Consider the following 26,058-nt stretch of genomic DNA (forward strand, 5'->3'; position numbering starts at 1 on the left):
TGTACCTTTAAATCTTTTTGAAATAAAGAAATAATTATAATTGCAAGTGAGGTGACGAGAATAAAAATATGTCACCTTTACTTCTAATTAAATGTATTTTTATGTTAACTGCACATATATAAAACAATCAAAAAACATACTGTTAGCAGATTGGTTTGTGAAAAATAAAGGTAATTTCATTTACAGGGAATTCAATTGCTTGCAATGTTTTTTTTTATTGTTTTTTTAACTTTTTTTTCTTTTGGCAATGTAATCAATAAAACACAATCCTTTATTCAACATTTTCTCATTAACTGTGGTTTGAACATTAATCTTTACCTCCCGTCGGTTGAACATCAAATCACGTATAAAGATCATGTTTGGGTCAGTGTAGCTGCAATAAATTAATTTAATATTACACTGGTATCACTGTACACATTCTCTCTCTCTTTTTCTCTTTCTCAGAAATATAGATATCAGGATGAGGATACCACGTCTCCTCCAGAACACAACTCTCCGCACCTACCAGGGGATGTGCGTCCTCCTGAGCTGGTCCAGGTGTCGGAGAAGAACATTTCCCAGATTGAGAATGTACACGGCTATGTTTCTCATTCACACATCTCTCCTATGAAGGTAAAATCTCCGAGAATTCCAATGGCTCCGTGACACATTTCTGTGCTGCATGGCATCTATTCTGTCTCTGTGCACTCTGTAAACATGCTTCAGTGTTGCTTGTGATAGAATCTCCATCAGTTTCATGTTTACAAACAAACAAACAAACAAACAAACACCAAATAAATAACATTCACACACTAAATCAGACACTAGGACTGCAACTTGGAATTATTTTGATAATCAAGGCATCTGTTGATTTATTTCTTAGATTAATTGATTAATCGAATAAAAATAATTACTAATTGTTAATTAATGATTGATAAGTAATATAAAATATTTCATTAGAATTTATTCTTTAAAAAAAAAAATCCACACCCTGCCCAATGTTGTCCTTTTGAAGGCTATGACGAGCTACGTCAAGATAAGCCTTTGTGCAAAATGGATATAATCATGCCTTTCTAACTTTAACAGAAACGCAGAAGCAACACACATCTGTAAAAGCACCTGAACGGGCAAGATAACTCAAATTATATTTTTTTACTACTGAATAAATAGTGATGTGAGTGACATGCTTCCTGTGCATAGTTTACAGATCCGATAAATCAAATGCGTTGAAGATTATTTTGAGTATTGATTATAGATTTTTATCAATTTCTTTTTGCAGACCTATTAGGAAGAATTGAGTTCATCTGTCAATGTTGAACATCAAATTTAGGATGAAAATTTCAGTTTCAGTTTTGTAGTTGCCACTGGAATAAGAGAACGTTTTTATTAATAAAAAAGGGGGTACACATCTAAAACCCAAATTGGCTTCAGATGCAGGACAAAAATGTAACAAGATAGAAGCAAACAAACCAAAAAGTCTGCACACTGAAATTACAGCTCCTAAAATGTATTTATATACAGTGGAATATTTTGACCATCAGACCATCTTGACCATCAGTGTATTTTGCTTGATGAATGAAGACCTTGGTTGAATCATTGCACTGTTATACATTTTTGGAGCTGTAATTTTAGTGTGCGGACATACAGTATTAGGGGAGCGCGGGGCACAACGTAACGCGGGGCTAGTTGTAACACACTTGTTTAAAATACTTAAACAACATGCTAGCATGACAAAACTTGGTGTATTTACTAGTTGCCATGTCAACACTATATAGAGGAAAAATTGCGCCAAAATTCCAAAAATCTTTGTAAGATATCACTGAAAATGTATTTAACCATAGCAAAAGTATGTTTCTTACTCAAGTTAATTTTTCATCTCTAATTTTTGTGTTTATTTAAAATTAGACAAATCTGACATTATTTTAATCTCCAATCTGTTGGTTAACAGTTGATATGATTCTTTAATGCTTCGCTAACTAGCAGAAGACACTAGCAGGGTTTAAACTGCAGTTGGGGCATGTTGTAACACTGCGTTACAATGTGCCCCTATTAGAAATATGCTGTTATACTCTATACTTTTATGAATTCTATTGAGAAAACAAGAGAAACATGTAAATAAAGACTAAGAGTCAATGTTCAGAAGTGATTAATTATTATTTTGTTTTGAACTATGCTGTATAGCTGTGTTTTCCCGTGTGTTTGTTGTCAATTAAAAAATGCCATTATTTTTTTTATATGAAAAAGTGAACAATTGTATTTTATTAAGAAAATATTTTGGTTTGACTTATTAGATCATAATCAGATCGCATTTTAAGCTGTGTTATGGTGATGTGACAATGTGGCCCTCACATGTTACAATGTACCCCACCTATGGGGCATGTTGTCACATTTCACTTCTATTCTTTCGGGATAAATCAAGAAAAAAAGTATACACTGTATTAATAAAACAAAACCACATAATTGTACTAGACATGTGGGAAATTAATGTGATGAGGAAAATACTCTAAACCTTAAGTAGATTTACACAAATTGACAAAGTCAAAAAGCGTTACGTTGTGCCCCGCTCTCCCCCTATGTCTTTGTTTACCAATCTTAGTTTTTAGCCTAAGCTAGATTGCTGGTTTCAACTGGTCTGGTCTTTTGTTTTTAATGGGTTTTGGGCTAGCTGGGAACCCAACTTGCAGAGCAGTTAAATCAACTGAACACTAGCTTGACCCACTTAAGAGTGCAGTATGTAAGAATGAAAACAAGTGTTCAAAGTCAAAATATTGGAGATCATTGTTTCTCCCGCCACCTGTTCCTCAGACTGCATGGCGCTCACAAGGGTTGCCAGTTTGAGCACACGCAACAGGAACGAGCGCTATGGACAATGAATATGGGCAACGTGCAGTTTCACAGACCAAAACAATAACAAACATTCAAGGCCTGGAAATACACATTTCAAAGTAAAATAACTGGCTGTAGAAGTGTTTTTCAGAGAACGAGTATGCGAACTTAGCATGTCTCCTCAATAAATGCAAACATATTATGGTATTTTTATGCTTTAGTAGAGTGAAAAAGTTACATACAGCTCTTTTAAATCAGCTAAGACCAGCTAAGCTACTTCCCCCTTGTCTGGATAGACAAATAGTTTGTCGCTTGTCTCTTCACGTGGCGTTAAGGACACTGCTATTAACGACAGAAATTTTGTTTTAATGGAGCTTTCAGCCTATAAACGACCTAGTGTTCTCACTCAATGACGTCTTGAATGGTTCTCCCAATGAACTATTATTATTCTCCATCATTTAACCATGTGGTGCACTGCAGACATTCAAAATGAATGTGGCAGTTTGAAAACTCACAATTCCCAGCACACTGAGCAGTGCTGATGTTCGAGGAGGAGCTGTGCTGGGCTCAGATCAGTGGAGCTCCTGCATGCCGACAGAGCAGCGCCTGACAAGCCCTGCCTGTCACCTCCTATCATCCTCAGCTGCGCAGTCCTCGCACACACACAAAAACACACTCGCTCTGTCATCACTATGAGCCTGCATTCCTCCTAAATCAGTCCATGTGCTCTAGGCTGATGGTGCTTTCTGGCTGCTGGCCCAGCTGATGCGCACACTCTCTTAACTCTCCCTCACAACAATATGAGCTCTGAGAACGAGTGCATCGTGCTACAAATATGCACCTATGCAATTTTGTTTGTTTTCCTTTTCGGAATGAATCATGTTGCCGCCTCGCTGACCGCAACCGCATTTGATAGTTCAATGGCAATTCTAGTTGTGATTTAAGATGAGGATTCAAAACAATTTCCTTGCAAATAGGGTGGTAATGTGATAATCTTTCAGTTTCTGGCCCTATTAGTGACTGTAGTAATCTTACGCCACCTTCTGGCTGTTATTTGTAATGTAAGGAGTGTTATTTCAATGTTAATATACTGTATTCTATTCCATCTTAATTTACACAGCCAGATATAGGGAGCTATAAGAAGCATTAAAGAAACTGCTTACAATTATTTCATACTTCTATAAAAAGATAGCCTACACATTTTTGTTATTCTGTTTTGGTGATGTTGTGTAGTACAGTACATTGTTTCCATATATATATATATATATATATATATATATATATATATATATATATACAGTATATATATCAAGTATATCATAGTACTTGTTTCTGGATCCCATTTAAAACAGCAGTGTCACATTTTTAGCTGTGTTAGTGTCTCTTTAGGACTTTTAAATGTAAATTGTGTTTAAGCAGTGTCATTTCTTTGCCTTTGCTTTAACACAATATATTGAGTAATTTTTGTCAGTGTTGATCATATTTCCCATGAATCAGATCTTGCTTCACGCACTCTCTGCCCTGATGATGACGTGACTGCACGCTCTCTGCAGCACACGACACATGAACCACATGCCCCTGGTCAGGTTTCTATTTACAGGCCGCTCTTCTGGCAGTCAAGAAGATACAGGGACGCTCCCATCCAGAATATCCGATTGTTTAACCTTTGCTTCAGTGGCACACAGCCTGAGTTTGCCTCTTAAAGCAGATGCACTTGTTTAACGCCAGACTGACTTCAAGTCGTAGATGTTTGAGATTTTAGCTTTTTTGCCTGATTATGGGATTGTTATGGTTCCCTGCATGCTTGGCTGGAACTGTCGGCACAGATGGGGATGACATCTTGTGGCTCTCCATGTCCCACAGTTGTAGCGTCCTGTGACTGGCCTGCGTACTTGTGAGGCCTACGACGATATCTGTGCTGAAGCTCAGCAAAGCTCTGCTGTGATATTTTTGTCCGAATGAATAAATAGTTTGTTTGTTAACATCCAGCACTAAGAGAAGTGGGTCACGTTATCGATTTGTGTTAGCCTGGCTAACGTCAGAACCAAGTCTTATTGAGACCCAAGTCTCATATATATATCTATAGACCATTTTGCAAGATGTAAACAACACTGGTAAACAGCACTTCCTGTTTCAGTTTTTTAACACTACATAAAAGCTGGGATAAAATACAACCAACAGAACATATAAAACTGAATCAAAAAGTTATACAAACATCTTTAAGATGTTTTCTTTACATGTGAAATAAAGAAAACAGTTACAAACTGAAACAGGAAGTGTTTCTGGACCAGTGTTGTTTACATCTTGTGAAATGGTCTATATCTATCTATCTCTGTATATACTGTATACACACACACACACACACACACACACACACACACACACACACACACACACACACACATTATATTTATACATATATACTATATATGTGCACACACACAAACACATTACTTATTTCATGACTTATCGAGAATGATACACAGCTGATGACATTGTGACTCATCTGTCCAATCATTTTCACAATGGCTCCATGTAATGGAGATGACATCATTTTCTCACTGTCTTCTGCCACACAACTTCAAGTGTGTGCGTTGTATGAGTGTCTGCGGTTCATCATGATGATCCATGTTTTAAGAAAAGTGCTATGCGTGCTGCGTTATGAGCGATCATCATCATGACATTATGGGTGATTAGGGTTCAGTTATGAACTCGCCTCATACGCACATTGTTTTATTCCTCACTTGTTTTTGCATTTGCCAGCTGTTTGTTGCTTAGTGAAGTTGTGTTGTGTCAGTAGCTGCATGGGTTTCAATGAAGGGCACAATGCTTTTACACACTTCCCTGTCATTTCTAAAGCTGCTTGTGGGCACATTGTTTGATTAATAAATAAATATGTATGTATATATGTATATGTATGTGTGTGTGTTCAGCGTGTGTTGGGTAGTCGTATTTATCACCTGAGAAACTGCGTGCCCTTCTTCAGGTAGAGTCTCTGGAGTGCGTTTTTGATGGGTCGTCAACATTAGGGGGTGAGGAGGTTCCAGCCCCCGCCTTTGCCACACTATACTCGCAAAGTGACACACTGATGCAGGTAACCCGGTGTGATTTTTTTATTGTCTTCATTCACACATTTTCCATTATTATTCATATTATTCAAAGCACAACTCTCCATGCAAAAATGATAAAACGGATGGCACAAGCTTATAATTAAGAGAAAGCTGTTGCAGTTTGCTTTGTAAACACAAGGTGGCAGACATGTCACAGTGTAAGATGTCATGGATGTATATTGGAAATGTAGTTTGGATGATATAATTTAACTATTTATTGTATTTTATTTATTTTATACAGTAAACATGCAGTCAAAATGCTGTCAATTCCATATTTACTTAAGTTTCCTGTTATTTCGTATTATTAATATTATTATTGTGTATTATTTTAAAGGAAAAACAGTTTTTTATTAAAATATAATCAAAATTTTCCTCTGACATCAGTTACGCTATAGGCTACTGGATTGTTTTAACCAATTTTAAGGATTTGTTTTAAGGTTTGTTTTAAGGTTTTTAAGAATTTGTTTTAGGTCTGACTTCATGCTGTTATGTAACAGCCAGCATCTATTTCCGTTTTACTTATTAAAAATGCATCACATTACCAAAGTAAAAGGTGTTGTGAACAGTGAACACCAATTTACATTGACTTTAATATCAAAAGTGTCCTGTGGATTCAATTCTTATGAAATCTTTAATTTGTTGTTTTTTTGTTTTGGAAAATATGTTATTTTAATCATTAGTAACTAATATTAGTAATAATTTTGACATATTTGGGGCAAAAAAAAAGTTCAGCTAAAAAGAGATTTGAAGATGAACTCTTTTTACGAATTTATATCAGTGTGAAATGTTTGTTTCCAGGGTAACCCTTTATGTTATTCGGAAAGAAATTACCATATCTGTTGTTGTTGGCGCTTTTGAAAGGGCAATTTTCTCAGATAAAATTGGCATTTGACAGTGTTTGGGTCAAAGAGGATTCAATAATTAATGTTTAATTTAAGTTATTGCACAGCTACTCTAACAAACCATGTTCATCCGTAGGTCAGACCATTTGGTCTCTTTGGGGTGTCCAAATATGATGTAAAGCTTAAGAGATATGGTTCTCATTCAACTAATGAAATCAGTATGTATTTTGTAGAAAGCTTTAGATTATCTTCTGTGTATATGCATTTGTTGTCTTTTCAAGAAGTGATGTGTAACTCTAGCCTCTCTCTGTTGATGCATTCAGAGAGTTGTTTCATGTTCACTGAACAGAATGTCAGACCGCCTTTTTAAAGTGGGCATTTGGTGCTTATAAGATTTGTGGCAACAAATGTTTTTTCTGGGGGAGGTTGTGAAACAGGACACGCATCGTCTTTATATTAACAGGCCTACAGACTTCTATGCAAACAGATGGTACAGAGGGTCTGCGTATATCTCAATTACAGTTAGTTAATAGCAACGTTATTTTGTTTAAAAAATGTAGCTTTTCACATTTGCCTGACAGTTCTTGTTTTGGACTTTCCATGACGTTACACATTAAGAATAGAAGATTACTATTTCTCTCTTTTTTTAATTTATAGTCTATTTTAAAATTTTCATCGTTTTTTTACTTGGTCTTTTGGGGTATTATTTTGATATTCTCAAATTTGGGGATGGTAAGATAAGATACAAATATTTTTTTTTTTTGTTGATGTATCTCAATTAAATCTCTTATGTTCATCAAGGTTAATTTATTTGATCAAAATACAGTAAGAACCATTATATTGTGAAATATAAGAATTTTGTAGCGTGTTCTATTTTAATACATTTTATAATGTAATTTTATTCCTGTAATAGCAATTAACTGAATTTTCAGCAGCCATTACACCAGTCTTTGTCACATGATCCTTCTGAAATCCTATTAAAATGCTGATTTGATGCTCAAGAATCATTCCTCATTATTATTATTATCATTGATGTTGGAAGCTAATTCAATTGTTCTTAAAGGATTAGCTCAGCCCAAAATTTATATTTTTCATTCACCTCAGTGTAACAGTTCTGTTTGTTGGTCCTTTAGTTCCTCTTTCCCTGCTCTGTTTAGTTTCAGTTTCTTTGGTTTCTGTTTCTGTTCGTGCTTGATTCCATGGTTAATTGTGATTTGCACGTGACGTGTCCCGTTTAGCCTTATCATTTGTTCCCTATAGACCATTTCACAAGATGTAAACAAGACTGGTCCAGAAACACTTCCTGTTTCACTTTGTAACTGTTTTCTTTATTTCACATGTAAAGAAAACATTTTAAAGACGTTTGTTTAACTGTTTGATTCAGTTTTAAATGTTTTGTTGGTTGTATTTTATCCCAGCTTTTATGTAGTGTTAAAAAAATGAGACAGGAAGTGCTTCTGGGCCAGTGTTGTTTACATCTTGTGAAATGGTCTATAGTCTTTAGTTCTCAGTCCTAGTTGTCGGTTCTCTTTTTTTACCTTGAGTGTGAAAAGGTAAAAAAATAATAATTTTTTCCTCCTTCTCTGAAGTTACAATACAATAATAAGAAACACAACACTAAAAATGTCATATAAAATCCACTTGTCCAGCTATCATGTTCTAGACCGAGAAAATAACCAACCAACCAAGTCATAGAGAGGGATTTTTTCGCTGATGTCGACTGGAAGAAGTAAAAGAATCAGTGTTGAAGTTCAAGATGCCCTAAATCTGGTAAAACACATTTATTGGTTGCATAGAGTGGAATAAACTAGTCGCTACTTAAAATGTATTTTGGTATAAAATGTTTTTTGTTTGTTTTTTTAACCTTTAAGCTTGTTACTTAGTTCAGGGGTTCTCAAACTCGGTCCTGGAGGGCCACTGTCCTGCAGAGTTTAGCTCCAACCCTGATCAAACACACCTGAGCAAGCTAATCAAGGTCTTCAGGATCACTAGAAACCATAGATATCAATATAAAGGCTAGATGTCTTAAGGCGGAGTTTCTATCGTCATCACCGGCGGCCATCTTGTCACAGGCAAGCTGATGTAAGATGAGTGGTCAGCACAAACACAAATACTCTTATCTCGTTGAAATCTTGACGGATTTACAAACGGTTTGGTTTCTTACAAACGTTAGAAATGTAGAACGTGGCTATAATTATCTGGATGATTATTTTTTTTATACACTTATTATTCATAAGTATGCTGTGTCATAACTACATCTCTGACGATTATAACAAACCAAACCGTTTGAAAATCGGTAGAAAATTGAGCAAGTTGATTATTTAAATAGTGCATGTACCATTAGCACAATGTTACGAGTGAGCGAGCTACCTGTGACAAGATGGCCGCCAGTTGCAGATTGGCCAGCAGCGTGGACGAGATATAGCCTTTATATAGATATCTATGCTAGAAACTCACAGGTAGGTGTGTTTGATCAGGGTTGGAGCTAAACTCTGCAGGACAGTGGCCCTCCAGGACCGAGTTTGAGAACCCCTGACTTAGTTCATTATAGACCATTTCACAAAATGTAAACAACACTGGTCCAGAAGCACTTCCTGTTTCAGTTTTTTAACACTACATAAAAGCTGGGATAAAATACAACCAACAGAACATTTAAAACTGAATCAAAAAGTTAAACAAACATCTTTAAGATGTTTTCTTTACATGTGGAATAAAGAAAACAGTTACAAACAGAAACAGGAAGTGTTTCTGGACCAGTGTTGTTTACATCTTGTGAAATGGTCTATATTCAGCAGACTGAATGGGTCCTTAAAGTTTAGAGTAAATTACATGACATCTCTCGAACTTTGAGAAATTGAGAGCCGATCACGATAAGCAAAGCTTATTGGTTATTTAAAACCAATCCAATGTAATGACACATGGGCTTTCCAACAGATGTAAATCAATATTTACACAGTAGTAAATTTATCCCTTCACACGTGTCCTGCAAAATCACATCTACTGTCCTGCAACAGAGCAAAAACTTGGTGGTCTCCCTATTTGTTTATTAAAGGCTATTGAATTTGTAACCTCATCATGCGTGTTGATTACACCAATACCGTGACACTCAGTGATCCTGTCATTGTATGGAAAGAGCCACGTGAAGTAATACTGTAGCATAGGCATGTTTGGCAAGCAAGACCTCATGGTTAAGGAGATGATGACTGCGTTTTTATTTTTGGGTGAGCTAATCTTTTCATATTCTCTGGTCTCATGGGCTTTTCCATGTTTGTATTGTGTTCATGTCTCTAGTGCTTGTCATCAGCAGTGGAGAGTTATGCAGTAATGTGGCTGGAGCTGCAGGGCAGTAAGTGCATTAGTTTTGTCCAGCCATATAAAGTAATGGGAGCTGGAGGTGGAAGCGTTTCTGCCTTGAATTCTAATAAGGTGCTTTTCTGACTCAGGTACAATCAGTAATTTGTTTTAGCCTGTATAGCCTCTGTGGGGACAAGTGGATCTGTGATGGGGCACTAAGTGTACTGTGAGCATGAAGACTTCAAATCCCATGTGTCACTAAATAAAGTGACGCATGACCGATGATCACAAGGAGACCAAATGGCTGCCAGTAAGCTCAGACTCCACTTGGTATGTTCCTTGAGTGTTAAATTATGTCATTTTTTTCACAATTCTTTTTGAATATGCATCTCTGCTGTTTAAGTGAGGCTGGTTTTGTGTTCATTTCTTAATGGTGACAACTTTTAGGATGTCAGAGCAAGCTGTCTCTTTTGAACGGAGGAGGAAGCATTTATTGCTGAGCTATACAGATTTTGTCTCAGTCCTTGTGGATTTTAATTGATTGTAATTGGAGCTTTATTTGTTAGCAATATGAATTATAATCTCACAGTCTTATAACTTTATATCTCACAATTGTAACTTTGTAACTCAGTATTCTTCAAAATATGTTCTTTTGTGTAAGAAGAAGAAAGTCAGTCATACGGGTTTGGAATATCTTGAGGGTGAGTAAATGATGCGATTTTAGTTTTTGGGTGAATTTATCATCCCCATATTTAGTGCAGATCACGTTCATGAACCATGAACGTTACTTGGTACTTTTTTTTTTACTTCTGCAGAACTGGCGTCCGAATAACCTCTTTGGCCATGTCATTGTGGTCTAATCAGAGATTGGGCGTTTTGCCTGAGAGTTGAAGGATGTGACCTCATAAAAGCTGCAGTAGCTGTAGCTGAGAGAGACAGCATTACTGAAAAATGAGCTGTGTCATTCTTGGAGAATCTAACAGACCACAGTTTAGACCAGCCGTCACCTTACGGCCAGCATGCAGGTCCACGTGTTCACCCGTGAAGCTTTTTGGCGGGCGCAAGTGGGGACAAGCTCCTAGCCCCCTTTCTCACTGTCCTATCCTGCGTGCACTGCATCATGGGATCACCTTGACGCAGCTTCTGGTGGTGGGCGGGGAGTTCGGATCAGAGCTGAGGAGTACCTTGCTGTATCGGTCGGTCTGTCAAACCCTGGATGTCACGTTGTGCCGGGTTTCACCTCAGGACTAGCAAGTGACATGCTGGCCTCCATTTGGTACGCCAAAAAGATGGGACGACGTCTGATCAGTAGCTTTAGGAGGACCAAGAGATTGCAGCTGCAGTTGCTGGTTAGTATTATATACGTGAATCAAGCTGGTTTGTGGAATGCATGCCGACAGAACGTGTTTGCTCCAGACAGAATGACTTTGAGCTGTGCATGTAAATTACAGGACAGATAAGCGGAGGAAAAGATTGCCTCCCCTGTAACATCCTCCTTTCGTTTTAAATGCAACGGCTTTACGGACATGGTTTTAAAGGTGTAAGTTTATCATTTAGTTTTTGTTTGAAGCAGTATTTTATATGTACTTTTATACTGAAGTATGCACAGATTTGGACTGTAGAGAAAGCAAAAAGCAGAGTGTGTGTGTGTTGAAATGATTGTTTGTTTGTTTTTTACACATAGCCCCTAAGGGGACATGGGGTTGGACAAAAATATGAGAGGGGAGGAAACACTTGTATTTAATTGTTTTTGCATTTTCTCTTGGAAGTGTTGCGTTTCCCCGCCTCATTATTTCACTCACAAAGTTTTTCAGGGGAACTCAATAGTGTTGTGAGAGAATGGAAAAGCATTGAGATATAATATTTTCTCCCATCAATTTTTTCCCCATCACCTTGTCCCATTTAGGGTTTTTTGTTTTGGTTTGGTTTCAATTGGTTTTGTTTTGTTTGGTTTGTTTTGAGTTGGTTTTGGTTTAGTTTCATTTAGTTGTAGTAAAAGGTTTTTTATGTACTGAGGCACATCGTTCTTTTGTTGAAAAGTATGTTGTGATTGCATAGTTTTTTTTTTTACTATATTAGCATGATGATAAACTTCTTTAAAACATGACACAGACAAGGCTTAAACTAGTCCCAGACTAAAATGCATGTTTGAGCTGTTTTAACTGAAAGCAAATTGCACTGACATATCTTAAAATATATCAGTGCCATTGTTTTGTCTCAAGATGCACACCAGTAATGTTTTTGTCTAGGCATGTTTATAAAAGCTACTTATGTCCTAATTGAACTAATGCATAATCATGGCTTAATCTAAGCCCTGTCTGTGAAACCGGGCCTTAAAGTGACAGTTTACCCAAAATGAATACTCGGTTATAATTTTTTTTCTTGCTTCCGGAGAATGCAAAATGTGTTGTTAGGCAGAGAGACAGTGCAGCTGTTTTTTTATACAACAAAAGTAGATGTTTATTTGTAATGGCAAGCTTCAAAGTGACCAAAAAAAGCTCCATGAAAGTATCCTTTAAGTAGTCCATGTGATTGTGTGCTCGTCTTTCCTCCCATAAACATATTGAATGGCTTCAGAAGATTTGGAATATAGCAAATGAGTTATATGATTTCTGAATCTTTATTATGCTTTTTTTTTGCATTATTTGGACGAGAGCTGGTCTGACATTCTGCCATGCAGGGGCGTAGAATTTAGTTGGGACGCTAGGGACGTGTCCTTACCAATATCCAGTGACACCGATATATCCCTCGCAAAAATTTCGATCAAAACTTAAAATGTTATATATTGTTGTCCCTGTCCTCAGCAATTTCAAAATCAAACCTTTGCCTCTGCTGCCATGCACCTCCTTTTGTGTTTCACAGAAGAAAGAAAATATGTAAAATGATATGTAAATTTGTGTGTGTGTATGTGTGTGTGTATATATATATATATATATATATATATATATATATATATATAAACATTTTATACAATATTTTTTGTTGGAAGCAGTATAAATGGATGGATAACTAAAGCTCATCACACGAGCTCATCCCCATGCGTTTTTCTTATCACTAGATATGCTGTATTTTAAAGGTCTCTCGGTGGTTCTGCATTTTTATACCTTTAATGTAATTGTGTGTCTGAGCATGAAAGGAAAATGTACTGCGAATATGATAATGGAACAATCATGCGGTGTCTGCCGACAGAAGATATACACATTAACATGTAGAGTAGCACCACATGCCATTTTTATTGTCACCCCATCTCTGAAATAACTGCTCATCTCTTTGCGTGTTTACTGCTGAAATTCATATGGCCTTGAGACTGAGAGCTTGGGGAAGAGGCAAGGGACGCTCCGAAGGCTTTTGTCCTTGTATTGTGCTATCGATTGATTGCCCATAATGCTGGTGGTTGGGGACAAGGAGGAATGGCTCAGACTGTGAGGTGATAAACAAAAGAGACAGCTGCTTATTAGAATGGAGAGGCATCTTTAAAAATGAGTCAAAGTATTTCAACAAACGCGTCTGTTTGTGAGGGCACGCTTTTGTGATTGAGTGTATAATAGCAGTAGAAAATTGGTTCTAGTTTGTGAAAAAAAAGTGAAAAGTCTTGTCCAAAATGTTTTTACTATGTTTTACTTAGTGTTGTCAAGATTAAAGAGCTACAGAAGCTTTTTGTATATGTAGTTGAATTTTATTACAATTAATTAGAATTTAATGTAATATAACATTACATTTTAGTTTATTCATTTATCAATGTATATACTGGGTGGCAGGTCACCATTGAAAATCAAATCAAATCGAGAATCAAATCAAAACTGAATCAAAACATTTAGTATGAGGAAAGGTTATGGCAAAGAGGACACGATCATCAGATTGTACTTTCAAATACTAAGAAATACTGACATGATCTTTGTTTGTGCTGCTTTTCACTGTAGTTTTTAGGATGATAATGTCAAATGTGAAAAATCTGTATTTTCACTAGTGGTTCCCAGTGTTGGACCCCATTGCATGAACACCAATCTCTGTTTTTAATTAATGTTTTTTGTCAAGGCATAATTGTTTGATTATAGAACAAATTAATATTAATGTTCATTCATTAATACTCAAAGCAGGTAGTTGAATTAATTTTGACTGGTGAAAAAAATAAATAAATAAAGACGGACCCGGTTTAAAGACTTGATTATTATATAGGTCTGGGTATGAGATCAATGGACTCAAGCAACCTAGCAACCATAAGCATGCTTGTTTTTTGTTTTCTCATAATACAGTCTGCTTGCTTTGTAGTCTTTTGCTCTATGGGGAAATAAATGAGCTGTGCAGTAATTAAATGATCACGCCTCTCTCTGACATGTCATAGGCTGAACTGAAAATTTTGTTTTGGAACAATGATGTTCTGCTCTGACAGTCACAGAAGTGCAATATCAATCCTGTGTCTATTAATGTGACAAAGAGCTTGTCGTTCCTGTAAAGTATGATTTGCCATTCTACAGCACTTTGCTTCATCACCAATGCAATAAAGCCCAGAGCAGTTTTGCTTCGGTACACAGATTTTACATTAGACATTAAGTGGCGACTCAGTCCAGTAGCAAAATAGTTTAACATACGAAAGTAAAAAAGGAAAAAGTCCCTAGATAGTGTTATTAATAAAACCTAAGTGTTTAATCTTGCTTGAATGTTAGTAATTTTATTAATATCACCATTAACTGCATCAAGCCAACAATATATGTGAACTTATTTACTTGACATGCACAGAATATGGGAATTTTTACTCCCTCCAGCCAATAACTCAACACACACAATTTATAGTCAGCCCAAACCATGTTTATTTATTGTTAAATTAAAGGGGTGATGAACTGAGAAATCTAATTTTCCTTGAGCTTTTGACACTTAAGAGGTCATCATATTATAAGAATATCCTGTAAGATTCAGAACTGAAAACGTCCTTGTTAGTCCAATAAAAGCTTTTATTGACACCAGGTTCAGCAAACAACTCGTTTTTCAAAGTGGGGAACTATGACGACAAAGAGGATAAAATACCACTCCCGCAAAAGAAGATCAACTCCTACTATAACACAGCCGGTTTAGCCCCGCCCACCGATTAGCGCATTACACGCATAGCTAATTATTAACATATGCCTACCTCGTGATGACAAACCGGATCGAGCTACCGAGCGAGCAATACAAAATATTGTGAAGCGCCTGGTTATGGAAGAAGACAGTCGCTGCATAAGCTTCCTCTGGATTCCAATAGGACTGCATGGATAAACTTTATTTTTAATGACGTTCCAGCTGATGAGGGTAAAACATTGTCAGTCTGTTCGCTTCATTTCACTGAGGATTGTTTAATTAACAATACTGCATTTGCAGACCAATTAAGAGTAAAGAACGGTGTTGTACAATCTATATTGGATCTGACAGGAATGATGCAACACACGGACTCTGGGTTGAACATGTATGGGTGAATCATTCCGGTTGCCATTTTACAAGATTGGACATTTTCAAAACAATTTCCCCCACGTGCACCGAAGAGTGAGTTGAAACTCATTATAATATGCAAAACGGTTATCCACTCACAGCAGTGGGCGTTTACTTCCAAGTCTTTAATGCGAGACGCCCATAAAAACCGAGCGTTTTTGAGCTATGCTCAAAACTAGAGTAGAAAATAGCCTATTACTTATTCATTTTGATGTTTTTGAATGCAAAAGCCAAGGGATTGTCATAAGTTGACCTCAGACAACAGTATAATAAAAGTTAAAAAGCCAGTTCATGACCCTTTTAAATTTATTGTTGTCTTGGTTGTAGTTATTGTGGTTTTGTTAATTAATTTCAGGAATGAGAGTGTCCATGCTGGAGTTCGTATACTTCTACCAATTTTATTGGAGGAATTTTCTCTAAAATACTAAAATAGTTTTTGATTGGATGTACACGTCAACAAGGAATGCCCCCCCCCCCCCTCTTAAACATTAATCTCATGTATATTGATATCCTCATAGGTGATTACATGATTACATATATTGTTTTTCCCTGCACACATGTGACCCAAGGAGGTTAGGGAGGTGACTCCTCAGTTCAGTTGAGAACTACATGTCCAGAGTGATCTGTGTTACAGTAAGGTTTGGATAAGGTTTGTAAACTTTCACACTTTTGTGTAATTGTCAAGTCCAGCTGTTGATTTAGGACACCTAATTGGATCTGAGAACTAGATCTGGATCTAGTGTCATCATTGCGATGTATACAGTAGCAGGAATCTCTGTACGAGTTTTAACAGTCTTGAGCTGCTGTGATGTCGGGGGTCTGGAATCTTGAGGTGTCCATGAAGACGGTGTGCCATGGTGAGGGATCTACAGCAACACTCATTAAAAATAAATGCACAGTGTTTTTTTTTATTTAATTGCTGATGAATTATTGATACACACCAACATTTAGAAGGTCAAATTTAAATGAGAATGCTAGAAAGCATGACCTGAGGCGTTGTCTCAAGGCAGCGATTTGTGTCATTGTTGGCTTTCAAATACAACTGTGAAATATAAAATCAAATATTTTTTTTAAAGAAACAAGGTTAAATAATTAATTTATTTGCATCCTTTTTATTGTTTATTTAGTAAATGCAAAACACTGTATTCTATTAAAAGCAGCTTTAGTGCATTATTTCCCTTAACCACAAAAGGACGTCATAGATTGTTTGTTTGTTTTGTTGTGCTAATTTGAAAATTGCCGGTATCACTGAAGACGGTTGCCAATATCTCCGATCAGATGCTGTGCTCTAAAAGGCCCATTGCTGGTAGTACTTTAATTTCTAATAAAGCCCTGTGCATATAATCTATTTAGGTGTAGAAGGCAGGGCTCAGGCTCTGTGGAGTTGCTTGCTTTTTTTGATGTGGAAGCTGTTGCCATGGTTTTGGTCCTGGGGGAATAGAGGCACAAGCTGTGACAATGTCTGTTACCTCATTTGACACCTGTGGCACACCTTGGATAGTTTTTACCGGCACAGAGTATTAGGTTTGACTGGGAGCGTTGCCGTGGTGGAGATCTGCAGGAATTCTAGTCTTATTAACATAGACGAGGTTATTTTTTGCAATCGCTTTCTCTTTCTTTTTTTTTCTGACTGTGAAGGCACAGGCTTTTGTCTCCCCCTCACTGAATCGTGTGTGTGGAAAGAGACTGCAGCGTGTGAAAGCTGATCTGTGTCAGAAGGAGCATCCAGACAGCATGGAATCGTCATCTTCTGTACGAGTAGCGCACGCTCGCTCGCTTTCTGGATCTACCTTTACCCCTGGATCTCACTGGATCTATGCCTCCCTCTCCCGTTCGGAGCCGTACGTTTGCTTTCACAAAGTTTTATAATCATTAGGTAATCGTATCTTTTCCGACAATGAAGCTTTTAGTCTAAAGTGCAAGGAGGAGGGAAAAATCAATAGCTTTGCTGAAATAGTTTTTGTGGCTCGGCTGTCTCTAATGATCAGCCGGAGAACTGGAGTCCTCCGAGTGTGGCCATGCCTAAGAAAAAAAGGACTACAACAACACCATTCGTTTCTTTTTCATCAGGGTACCACCCTCAATGCCAGCATCTATATTTAATGCACAGTGGAAGGCTTTCTTTTGCTTTTAAGAAAGTGATGTGATTGATACCTGCTCGTGGACGATCTTGTAGCCCCAGTCCATTTAGATTAAGAATCCCTGGAGAACTGTGGGCTTTCGACTGCAACACTTGCCAGTTAATTGAACCCATTTCCTGCTTCTTCGGGCTCTTAGGTTCTCCCCCATGCACAGAGAGCTCCCCGGTCCTTCATTGATCCTCTCTCAGGTCTCAGCTAGTCTGGAGCTGGAGTCACATCCCAGAGTAGCGTGCACCATTCGTGGGCAGCACGATCACCTCCTCCCTTCTTGCTGCCCACTCCACCTTCCAGCATGAGACTGCTGCACACTTGATCTCCCAGCTGGTGAGGACAGGAAGGTTGTGAGTTGGGGCGTGGATGGACTTTACGCTCGCATTGTTCCGTCGTCGGATCCGTGAGAGGATGCTGTAACCTTATCCAGGTGCACCCCTCCCTCTTTTACCACGTTGCCACTTTCCGAACCGCCTCGGCGCTTGACAGCTGTTGCGGATCTGTCCTGGCCCCAAGGGCTGTGATGAACTACATCTTTGGGAACAACACGCTGTACCCGCGAGGCGGTCGGGCCAACACCGCATCCGGTCATGCCGCCCCAGGGTCCAAACAGAGGCAGTGGGCCAAACGGAGCTCCAGCGAAGAACTGCCTTCGTCTTCCTCTCGCTGGCAGCAGCTGCTGGCCTTCTTCACGCGACGCGGTGCCTTCAGCGACTGCATCACTGCAGGAGCAAGCCAGGTAACTCTTCGTCACTGCACACCTGCTGCATGAGATGATGCACGTGTACTTGCAAAGTGTGGGGAAACACCACTGTAAACTAGTTGAGCTAGTATATTTAGCCATTCAGGGGATGGTTTTGTTGGGGTTTTTGACTAGAGTGAAACATCCTTCCATGTCTTTCTACACCTCCTAATTAAGAATTATATGTGCCATTTATTTGCTTAGTTTGTCCTTTCACTGTTTGCAAAGACAATAGCGTATTGTAACTGTATTACTATGAACAACAGGGATGTTGACTGGTACATCTACCTTTTTGAATACTTTTGCTAGTAAGGGGCAGTGCCAGTAAGTTATCCTTTCAGTTGAAAAGATTTGGTTTTGTTGGAGTTTTCTTGTCTGGAGTGACGCATCTACATCTTTCAATTAGTCTTTATCCTTTTATTTGCTTAATTTGTCCTTTTGTGCAATGACAATAACTTTAGTGTAACAACAGCAGAAAAATGCTTAGCCCTGATAGTCACTTTGCTTGTAAGAAAGTGCAGGTAAAAAGCTATTTATGTATTCAATGAATTATATTTGCTGAAATTGAAATTGGCTGAGCTATTCAGTGAAAGACCATTTAATTGAGAGTTACAATATATATAATCATACTGGACAGTTGAAGTATCTGCTTCCCATAGGTAGAGGAAAGCACTCACTTGGTGAATGATAGTCCTCTTGAATATAATCATATAAAGCGGTTAAGTCAAAGTAGTTCTGCTGATCTTTTCTGTCAAGAAGTGACCTGAGGGAGCGGACCAAAAAAAAAAGTAGTCTTTCAGGTAGGCTGGTTCTGTTCCCAAGAACAAACGGTCACTCATTGTGTCATGGGGGGTCATGCCATAGAATGAAAGCAATTTAATTAGAAGCTTCAACAAAGGGCTTTACTGTCAGTTCTTTTATTCCTGCCATAAACTTTGTTACCACACTTGTTACAAACGTTTTGTTTCCAAAAGGGCCAAACCAGCCATTATTCCGAATGATGCCTACATAACAGTTTGTTCTTTTAATGTAATATAGCTAGTGGAAGTAGAGTGTTGAAATATTCTGAAAATAGAGTTTGGGAATGCTTTACAATATGCTTTACTTAATATACCTTATATATGGTGTGCTGTGATAGGCATTGTATTCTTATACTGTAGGTAGACCTTGATCAGTTGATGCAAGCTTGACTGACTTGACCTGCCAGAACTAACACTACTCTTGATTTGGTTCATCTGCAGATAATCAAATGTTAATATTTGAATATAAGTGCATATAATTATTGCCATACTGAAGCTGGTACACTGCAAACATTTGATATGAAGTGATATGAGAGCAAAGCAATATATGCGAGACCATGGATTTGTGATGCAACCCAATGCAATGCTACTCACTAGACCATTGCTGAGTTGGACAGATATTATGAACACTGAAAACTTTTTAGGAATGTACTTTTGCAGCTATGGTTGTTTTATCACCACCAGGTGATGGTGTAATTTTGTGTAACGCTATAGTAGCCCAATGAATGGGGACTTAAACTACAGCCATAATTCCAACTTTTTTAAGTTTTCTGGAGCCATATGATGGCAATTAAGAGCTCACTGGAGGGGAAGAGTATCAATTAATAATGACTTTCATTTTGTTCTGTCTATCCAGCAATGCTGTGACCAGATCCTTGAACCAGTGAGTGGATGTAATGAGTGCATGAGTCATAGGCAGGACTGGTGTCAGGAGAGGCAAAATGGGGCATAGCCCCCTCAGATCTCATTTGTGCCCCCTCAGTTACAAATCGCCCAACCACAATACAATCACAGGGGTGCGATTATAATGTTTTTTTGTTTTGGCTGGCACTAAGCCAGAGGTAGATGCACTCAGTGCTTTTCATATTACAACTCTTCAGTGTTTTAACCACATAATGTACATTTTAGGTTTCAGAGGTATTTTAGGTTACAAAGAACAGATAAACTATAAAGTGTGTAAGTCTTCTCTCTGTTCACTGGCCTCTTACTTTTATTTATTTTGGGAGAAATGGATGAATTTACGTGATGTAAATCCGACAGGTGCTATAATTGGGGTGCAAACTAACCTTGTCTGCTATTAATCTAGTAACATGATAATTATAAAGACAAAACACATCCACAAATTTGACCATCGTAAAATATCAAGATTGTCAATATATAATTACAAATGTGTGAATGTTTTGAATAAAAAAGAAAAAAAGCTGAAGAAAAGCAATAAATATGCCATGCAGTGGCTGCATGACGCATCGGCATGGAATTAAAATGTTCTAAAATAAAAAATCTCACACCGGGGGGTCAGATAAAATATATAATATAGATATCTCAAATTTTAATATTGGGTGAATTATTCTTTTAAACCCTTAGCTGAACGTCTACAGTGATCTATCTGATATTTTGGTTGCTGATAGCATAATTTCATGGATTTTTATTTGCTTCACCTTGCATTATATTGCAGAGAATGCTCATGCTAGAAGTGCTGCATTATGTTATGTCTTTTATAGCCTAAAAGTATAAATCCAACTTAGCGGAACATTTTTTTTTAACTTGCTATTTGCATGATATATGGCATCTTCAATCAACTATATTTAAATGTCACAGCTGAATGTATCAAATGACGCATACCATGTAAAATTTGGCTTCACCTTGATCTCACAAAAGGGGGAAAGTTATTGCTTAGACTCCAAGGTAATGTGAAGCCGTTGGCTGTTAGATTTATGGTCCATTTGAAGGCATGGATCCACTTAATGAGAAAGCGAAATACATGAAGATCTGTGCTTTGAATCAAACATAATTTATGAGCATGAAATTCTTCTTATACTGGAGGAGGGAAATTACTGAAAAACTGGAAACTGGAAAAATGCAAATGCAATGCAAATATTTGATCAGTTTTTCCCTACAAGCTTTGAGAAAGCTTTGCATCCAAAGACAAAAGCATTTACTTTAGCATACATACATACAAAAATAAATACATACATACACATATAAATAAATATAAATATATATAAATGAAAAAAAAATAAAAAATATATATATATATATATATATATATATATATGCAGACACACACACACACACACTCACACACTCACCTAAAGGATTATTAGGAACAGCTAATACTAATACTTTGTTTGACCCCCTATCGCCTTAATTAATACTTAAAACTGCCTTAATTCTACGTGGCATTGATTCAACATGGTGCTGAAAGCATTCTTTTGTTGGCCCATATTGATAGGATAGCATCTTGCAGTTGATGGAGATTTGTGGGATGCACATCCAGGGCACCAAACGCCCGTTCCACCACATCCCAAAGATGCTCTATTGGGTGGAGATCTGGTGACTGTAGGGGCCATTTTAGTACAGTGAACTCATTGTCATGTTCAAGAAACCAATTTGAAATAATTCGAGCTTTATGATATGTTGCATTATCCTGCTGGAATTAGCCATCAGAGGATGGGGACATGGTGGCCATAAAGGGATGGACATGGTCAGAAACAATGCTCAGGTAGGATGCGGCATTTAAATAAATGTTTTCTTGGCCTAAAATGTGCCAAGAAAACATCCCCCACACCATTACACCACCACCACCACCAGCCTGCACAGTGGAAACAAGGCATGATGGATCCATGTTCTTATTCTGTTTACGCCAAATTCTGACTCTACCATCTGAATGTCTCAACAGAAATCGAGACTCATCAGACCAGGCAATATTTTTCCAGTCTTCAACTGTCCAATTTTGGTGAGCTCTTGCAAATTGTAGCCTCCTTTTCCTATTTGTAGTGGAGATGAGTGGTACCCAGTGGGGTCTTCCGCTGTTTTAGCCCATCCGCCTCAAGGTTGTGCATGTTGTGGCTTCACAAATGTTTTGCTGCTTACCTCGGTTGGTTATTTCAGTCAAAGTTGCTCTTCTATCAGCTTGAATGAGTCGGCCCATTCTCCTCTGACCTCTAGCATCCACAAGGCATTTTCTCCCACAGGACTGTCACATACTGGATGTTCTTCCCTTTTCACCATCCTTTGTAAACCCTAGAAATGGTTGTGCGTGAAAATCCCAGTAACTGAGCAGATTGTGAAATACTCAGACCGGCCCGTCTAGCACCAACAACCATGCCACACTCAAAATTTCTTAAATCACCTTTCTTTCCCATTCTGACATACGATTTGGATTTCAGGAGATTGTTTTGACCAGGACCACACCCATAAATACATTAGATAATTGCATTAATGAGAAATTGAATAGGTGATGATCCTAATAAACCTTTAGGTATATATTATAATGAAAAAAATTAAAATGTATGTTTTCTCCTTTCGCCTTAATGTTTGCAACACTCAAGTACGTGACCTCCAAGTTTGTGTAAAACATCATGCCAATAATCTTAACATTTTCTATTTATTTCTAGCCCTAAAGGATATTTTCAATGACATATTTTCAGTATAGACACATACTTCTGTGTGGCATGCACATATGTCTGTACTGTATATGTGTGTACTCTTTGTGTGTCACGTCTCTGTACCAGAAATAGATCAACAGAAGCTGTTAGAACATGGAAATCTTATAAAGGCATCACGATGATACACCAGGCTTCTATCGTCCACCGCCAAGATCTCAAGCTCTGCCCCCCTTCATTTACCACTGCACCTCTGTGTGTGATGTGAAATTAGGAGCTAAATGAGTGATGTTGCATTAGCATTTGTGTAACCACTTATGGAAACTATTAGCATTGCCATGTTGTTGATATCTAATAGGTGTCAACTACCTCATGTAATATACATTTCCATACATAAAATGAGTCTTGTTTTATTACATTCTTAAAAATAAAGGTTCTTTATTGAAAAACCTTTAACATCCAGCTTAACCTTTCCATTACACGCATGGTTCTGTATAACGGAGAAAGTTTTTTTTAAAACGTTCTTCACGCTAAGAAAAAAACTGTTCACTGTTACAGTATTTGTTGAACCAAAAATGGTCTGTGGCATTGCTGCGGAAACCTCCTTATAGAACATGTATTTTTAAGATCATAGCTGAGCTCTCATTAAATAAACTGTAAGAAATGGCATGTATGAATACAAACATGTTAAGTTTCAATGCAATGTTATAAGACAAATCATAACAATAGAAAACTAAACATCTCAGCATGGCTTGCGAAATGACTTGATGTTAATTCAAGACAGCCAGTTTAAGATCCGTAGAGCTGCAGTCTTCCTGAGAGCATGCATAGCCTCGCAGGTCTCACTGCAGCTTAAGCTGTTGCCATGGTGTTGCCATAGCGATCGTCAAGCAAGGACATTTCATCATGTGGCAGCACTTGTTTATTTATTTCTCATATCTGTTGAACATAGAGCTTTGTATGACCCGAGTTTCTTTCATCAGGGGCAATGTGCGGGTGGAACTCTTGCTCTTGGGTAAACAGCAGATGAGTCTGCCGTCGCTTCATCAATCACCATCGTAATCCATCCAGTCACCTCTGTGACCCTGCCCATTAACCCTATTAGTTCAGCTGAGACCAAAGGGGGACCCTCCTTCTGTGTTATTTATGGTTTCAGCTAGGTTGTAGTAGATGAAAATGACGACGACGACTTCTTCTTCTGGCAGATGAGTATTTCTCCGGCTCGCTCCTGTGTGTGCCGGCCGGGGGAGGTGGAGGAGAGAGATCTGTGGGCTGTGTGTGTGTAGGAGACATTCTCCACAGTGAATCATGGCAACAGGAATGAACATTTTGCTTCTCTGTAATTTAGACTATGCTGATGATCCTATTTTGACGCATCCTCTGGCTGCAGTTTGTACAATAGGACGCATTAGAGGTGTTTTGCAGAGGGCAAAGTGATTTGAGTGTTCATTAATTGGTAATTTGCCATTAAGCCTGCTTAGATCCAAACAATGTGTTGTAGATCATTTGCAGTGGCAGCACCTCTTGACCAGTTTGGTGTGAACTGTTAAGCGTGTTGTACAAGTGACTCTGCGGTTTCTGGCTCGAGTGCAGGGCCACCACCATTCACATAGAATAAAGTGTCAGAGAAGCCACTCATGATGGAAAATACAGTCAAGCTTACCTTTAGGAAAAGGATTTAACTGTCTTATGATTTAATAAGAATACGAGTTGCTATTTAAGTTTTTTTTTATTAAGCATTGTGTAATTTATTTATAAATATCAATTAATAACAACAGCAATAACAACCATGCCAGAGTTTATCATCATTATTATTATAAATGTAAATCAATAATAATAACAATACGTATAATTAGTATTATTGATGTTCTAATCATTTATAAACCAATTTTCTATTTATGATTATTATTAATAACAGTAATTATTATTATTTTATAAATATAAATAAACAATGATAAAAATTGAATAATAATTTTCATAATAATTATTATTATAAATATGAATAATAATAATAATAATACTTAATAGTTATTATTATTGATATTCTAACTATTTATAAACACTTTTTCTTCTTTTTCATATGAATGATTATTATTATTATTATAAATATTAATAATAACAATTCTTATTCTTATTATTATTTATGTTCTAATTATGTATAAACACTTTCTTCTATTTCTTAATATTAATTATTATTATTATTATAAATATAGGCTACATTAATAATAAAATAATAATAATATTGTTTTTTATGATTAATGTTCTAATTCTTCATCTTCTTAATAATAATAATAATAATAATATATTAATATTAAGATCAATCTTTTTATAATATGATGTAAAGCCACAGGAAGATATACACACAGTAAATACATCCCAACTTAAAGATACTATATTCTCACTTTATTTGCACATCATCTTAACCACAACTGAAGAGTCTACCAATAATTGTAATAACTACTTGTTAAACTTTGTTTAAAAAAATCTTGATCAGCTTGATAGAAAAACTGGGGTGGGATTATCTGTTGAAATCCGTCACGATATTTGGTGGTGGTGATGGTGCAGTGGATAAGACGCATGCCTTTGGTGTGAGAGACCTGGGTTCAAATCCACTGTGAGACACCAATGTGTCCCTGAGCAAGACACTTAATATTATTATTATTATAATTATTTTTATTAATATTATAATAATAGTGTTATGCTTGAACGCGTTCAATGAACGATAGTATTTTGGACACTAAATAGTATTTTGGCAGTCATATTTTGGGTGAATGTGAACTGAACGTGCTGTATTACTGCCTTATGAACGTTACTGTAAACGGTGGTGGTGTCTGTGAACGCACGCTCTTAACTTCGTACAAATAGGGTGCCAGATTTCTATAGAGCTTTCCAGGCGAAAACCCGGCTAAAACGCACTTAAACAGGCCTTAATATGTAGCGAAACAAAGCAGCCGCCGTCGACAAAGCAGCGCGCTGCGCGTGAGGAGACGGCGCATGATCATTTAAACCGGTTTTATGACGAGGTCGGTGAGGATGGGAAAAATCTTACATTTCTGTGCAAACTTTGCCAGTCGATAAAATAATTGTTGTCTGTGGTTGTATATGGGCTGTGGTGGCAATAATTAATATATACTGTATATATATATATATATATATATATATATATTTAAAAAAAGAAGCTTGCAACATATGGAAAAAAGGAACTATGAACTAGTCATTTTTTTTGAAGTATGAACTATGAACTGAACTAGTTCATTTTAAAATGTGT

The 26,058-nt window shown here is 37.2% G+C and overlaps 2 protein-coding genes across 24 annotated transcripts in view; one reads left to right on the plus strand and one right to left on the minus strand.

The window, feature by feature from the left end:
• The window catches only part of LOC148978102 (uncharacterized), a 39,994-nt gene extending 22,229 nt beyond the window's left edge, over positions 1–17,765 (minus strand). Inside the window, exon 1 of the mRNA XM_089134187.1 lies at positions 17,666–17,765. Coding sequence (XP_088990313.1) covers positions 17,666–17,765 — 100 coding nt within the window. The remainder of the gene's footprint in view (positions 1–17,665) is intronic.
• Positions 1–26,058, plus strand: part of dlg1a (discs large MAGUK scaffold protein 1a) — a 137,640-nt gene that overhangs the window by 44,359 nt on the left and 67,223 nt on the right. For 11 of the 23 annotated variants that reach the window (XM_039691434.2, XM_039691435.2, XM_089134174.1 and 8 more), the window contains one exon: positions 445–612. In XM_039691434.2, the coding sequence (XP_039547368.2) occupies positions 445–612 (168 nt within the window). Of the gene's footprint in view, positions 1–444; positions 613–5,791; positions 5,900–10,336; positions 10,382–11,051; positions 11,401–18,157; positions 18,383–26,058 lie in introns of those variants that run through there. The other 12 variants (XM_039691429.2, XM_039691430.2, XM_039691431.2 and 9 more) reach the window with 5 other exon arrangements.

This window comes from Pimephales promelas, chromosome 8 (assembly GCF_988280905.1).
Source record: "Pimephales promelas chromosome 8, fPimPro1.hap1.1, whole genome shotgun sequence".
In the NCBI taxonomy this organism is placed as follows: Eukaryota; Metazoa; Chordata; class Actinopteri; order Cypriniformes; family Leuciscidae; genus Pimephales; species Pimephales promelas.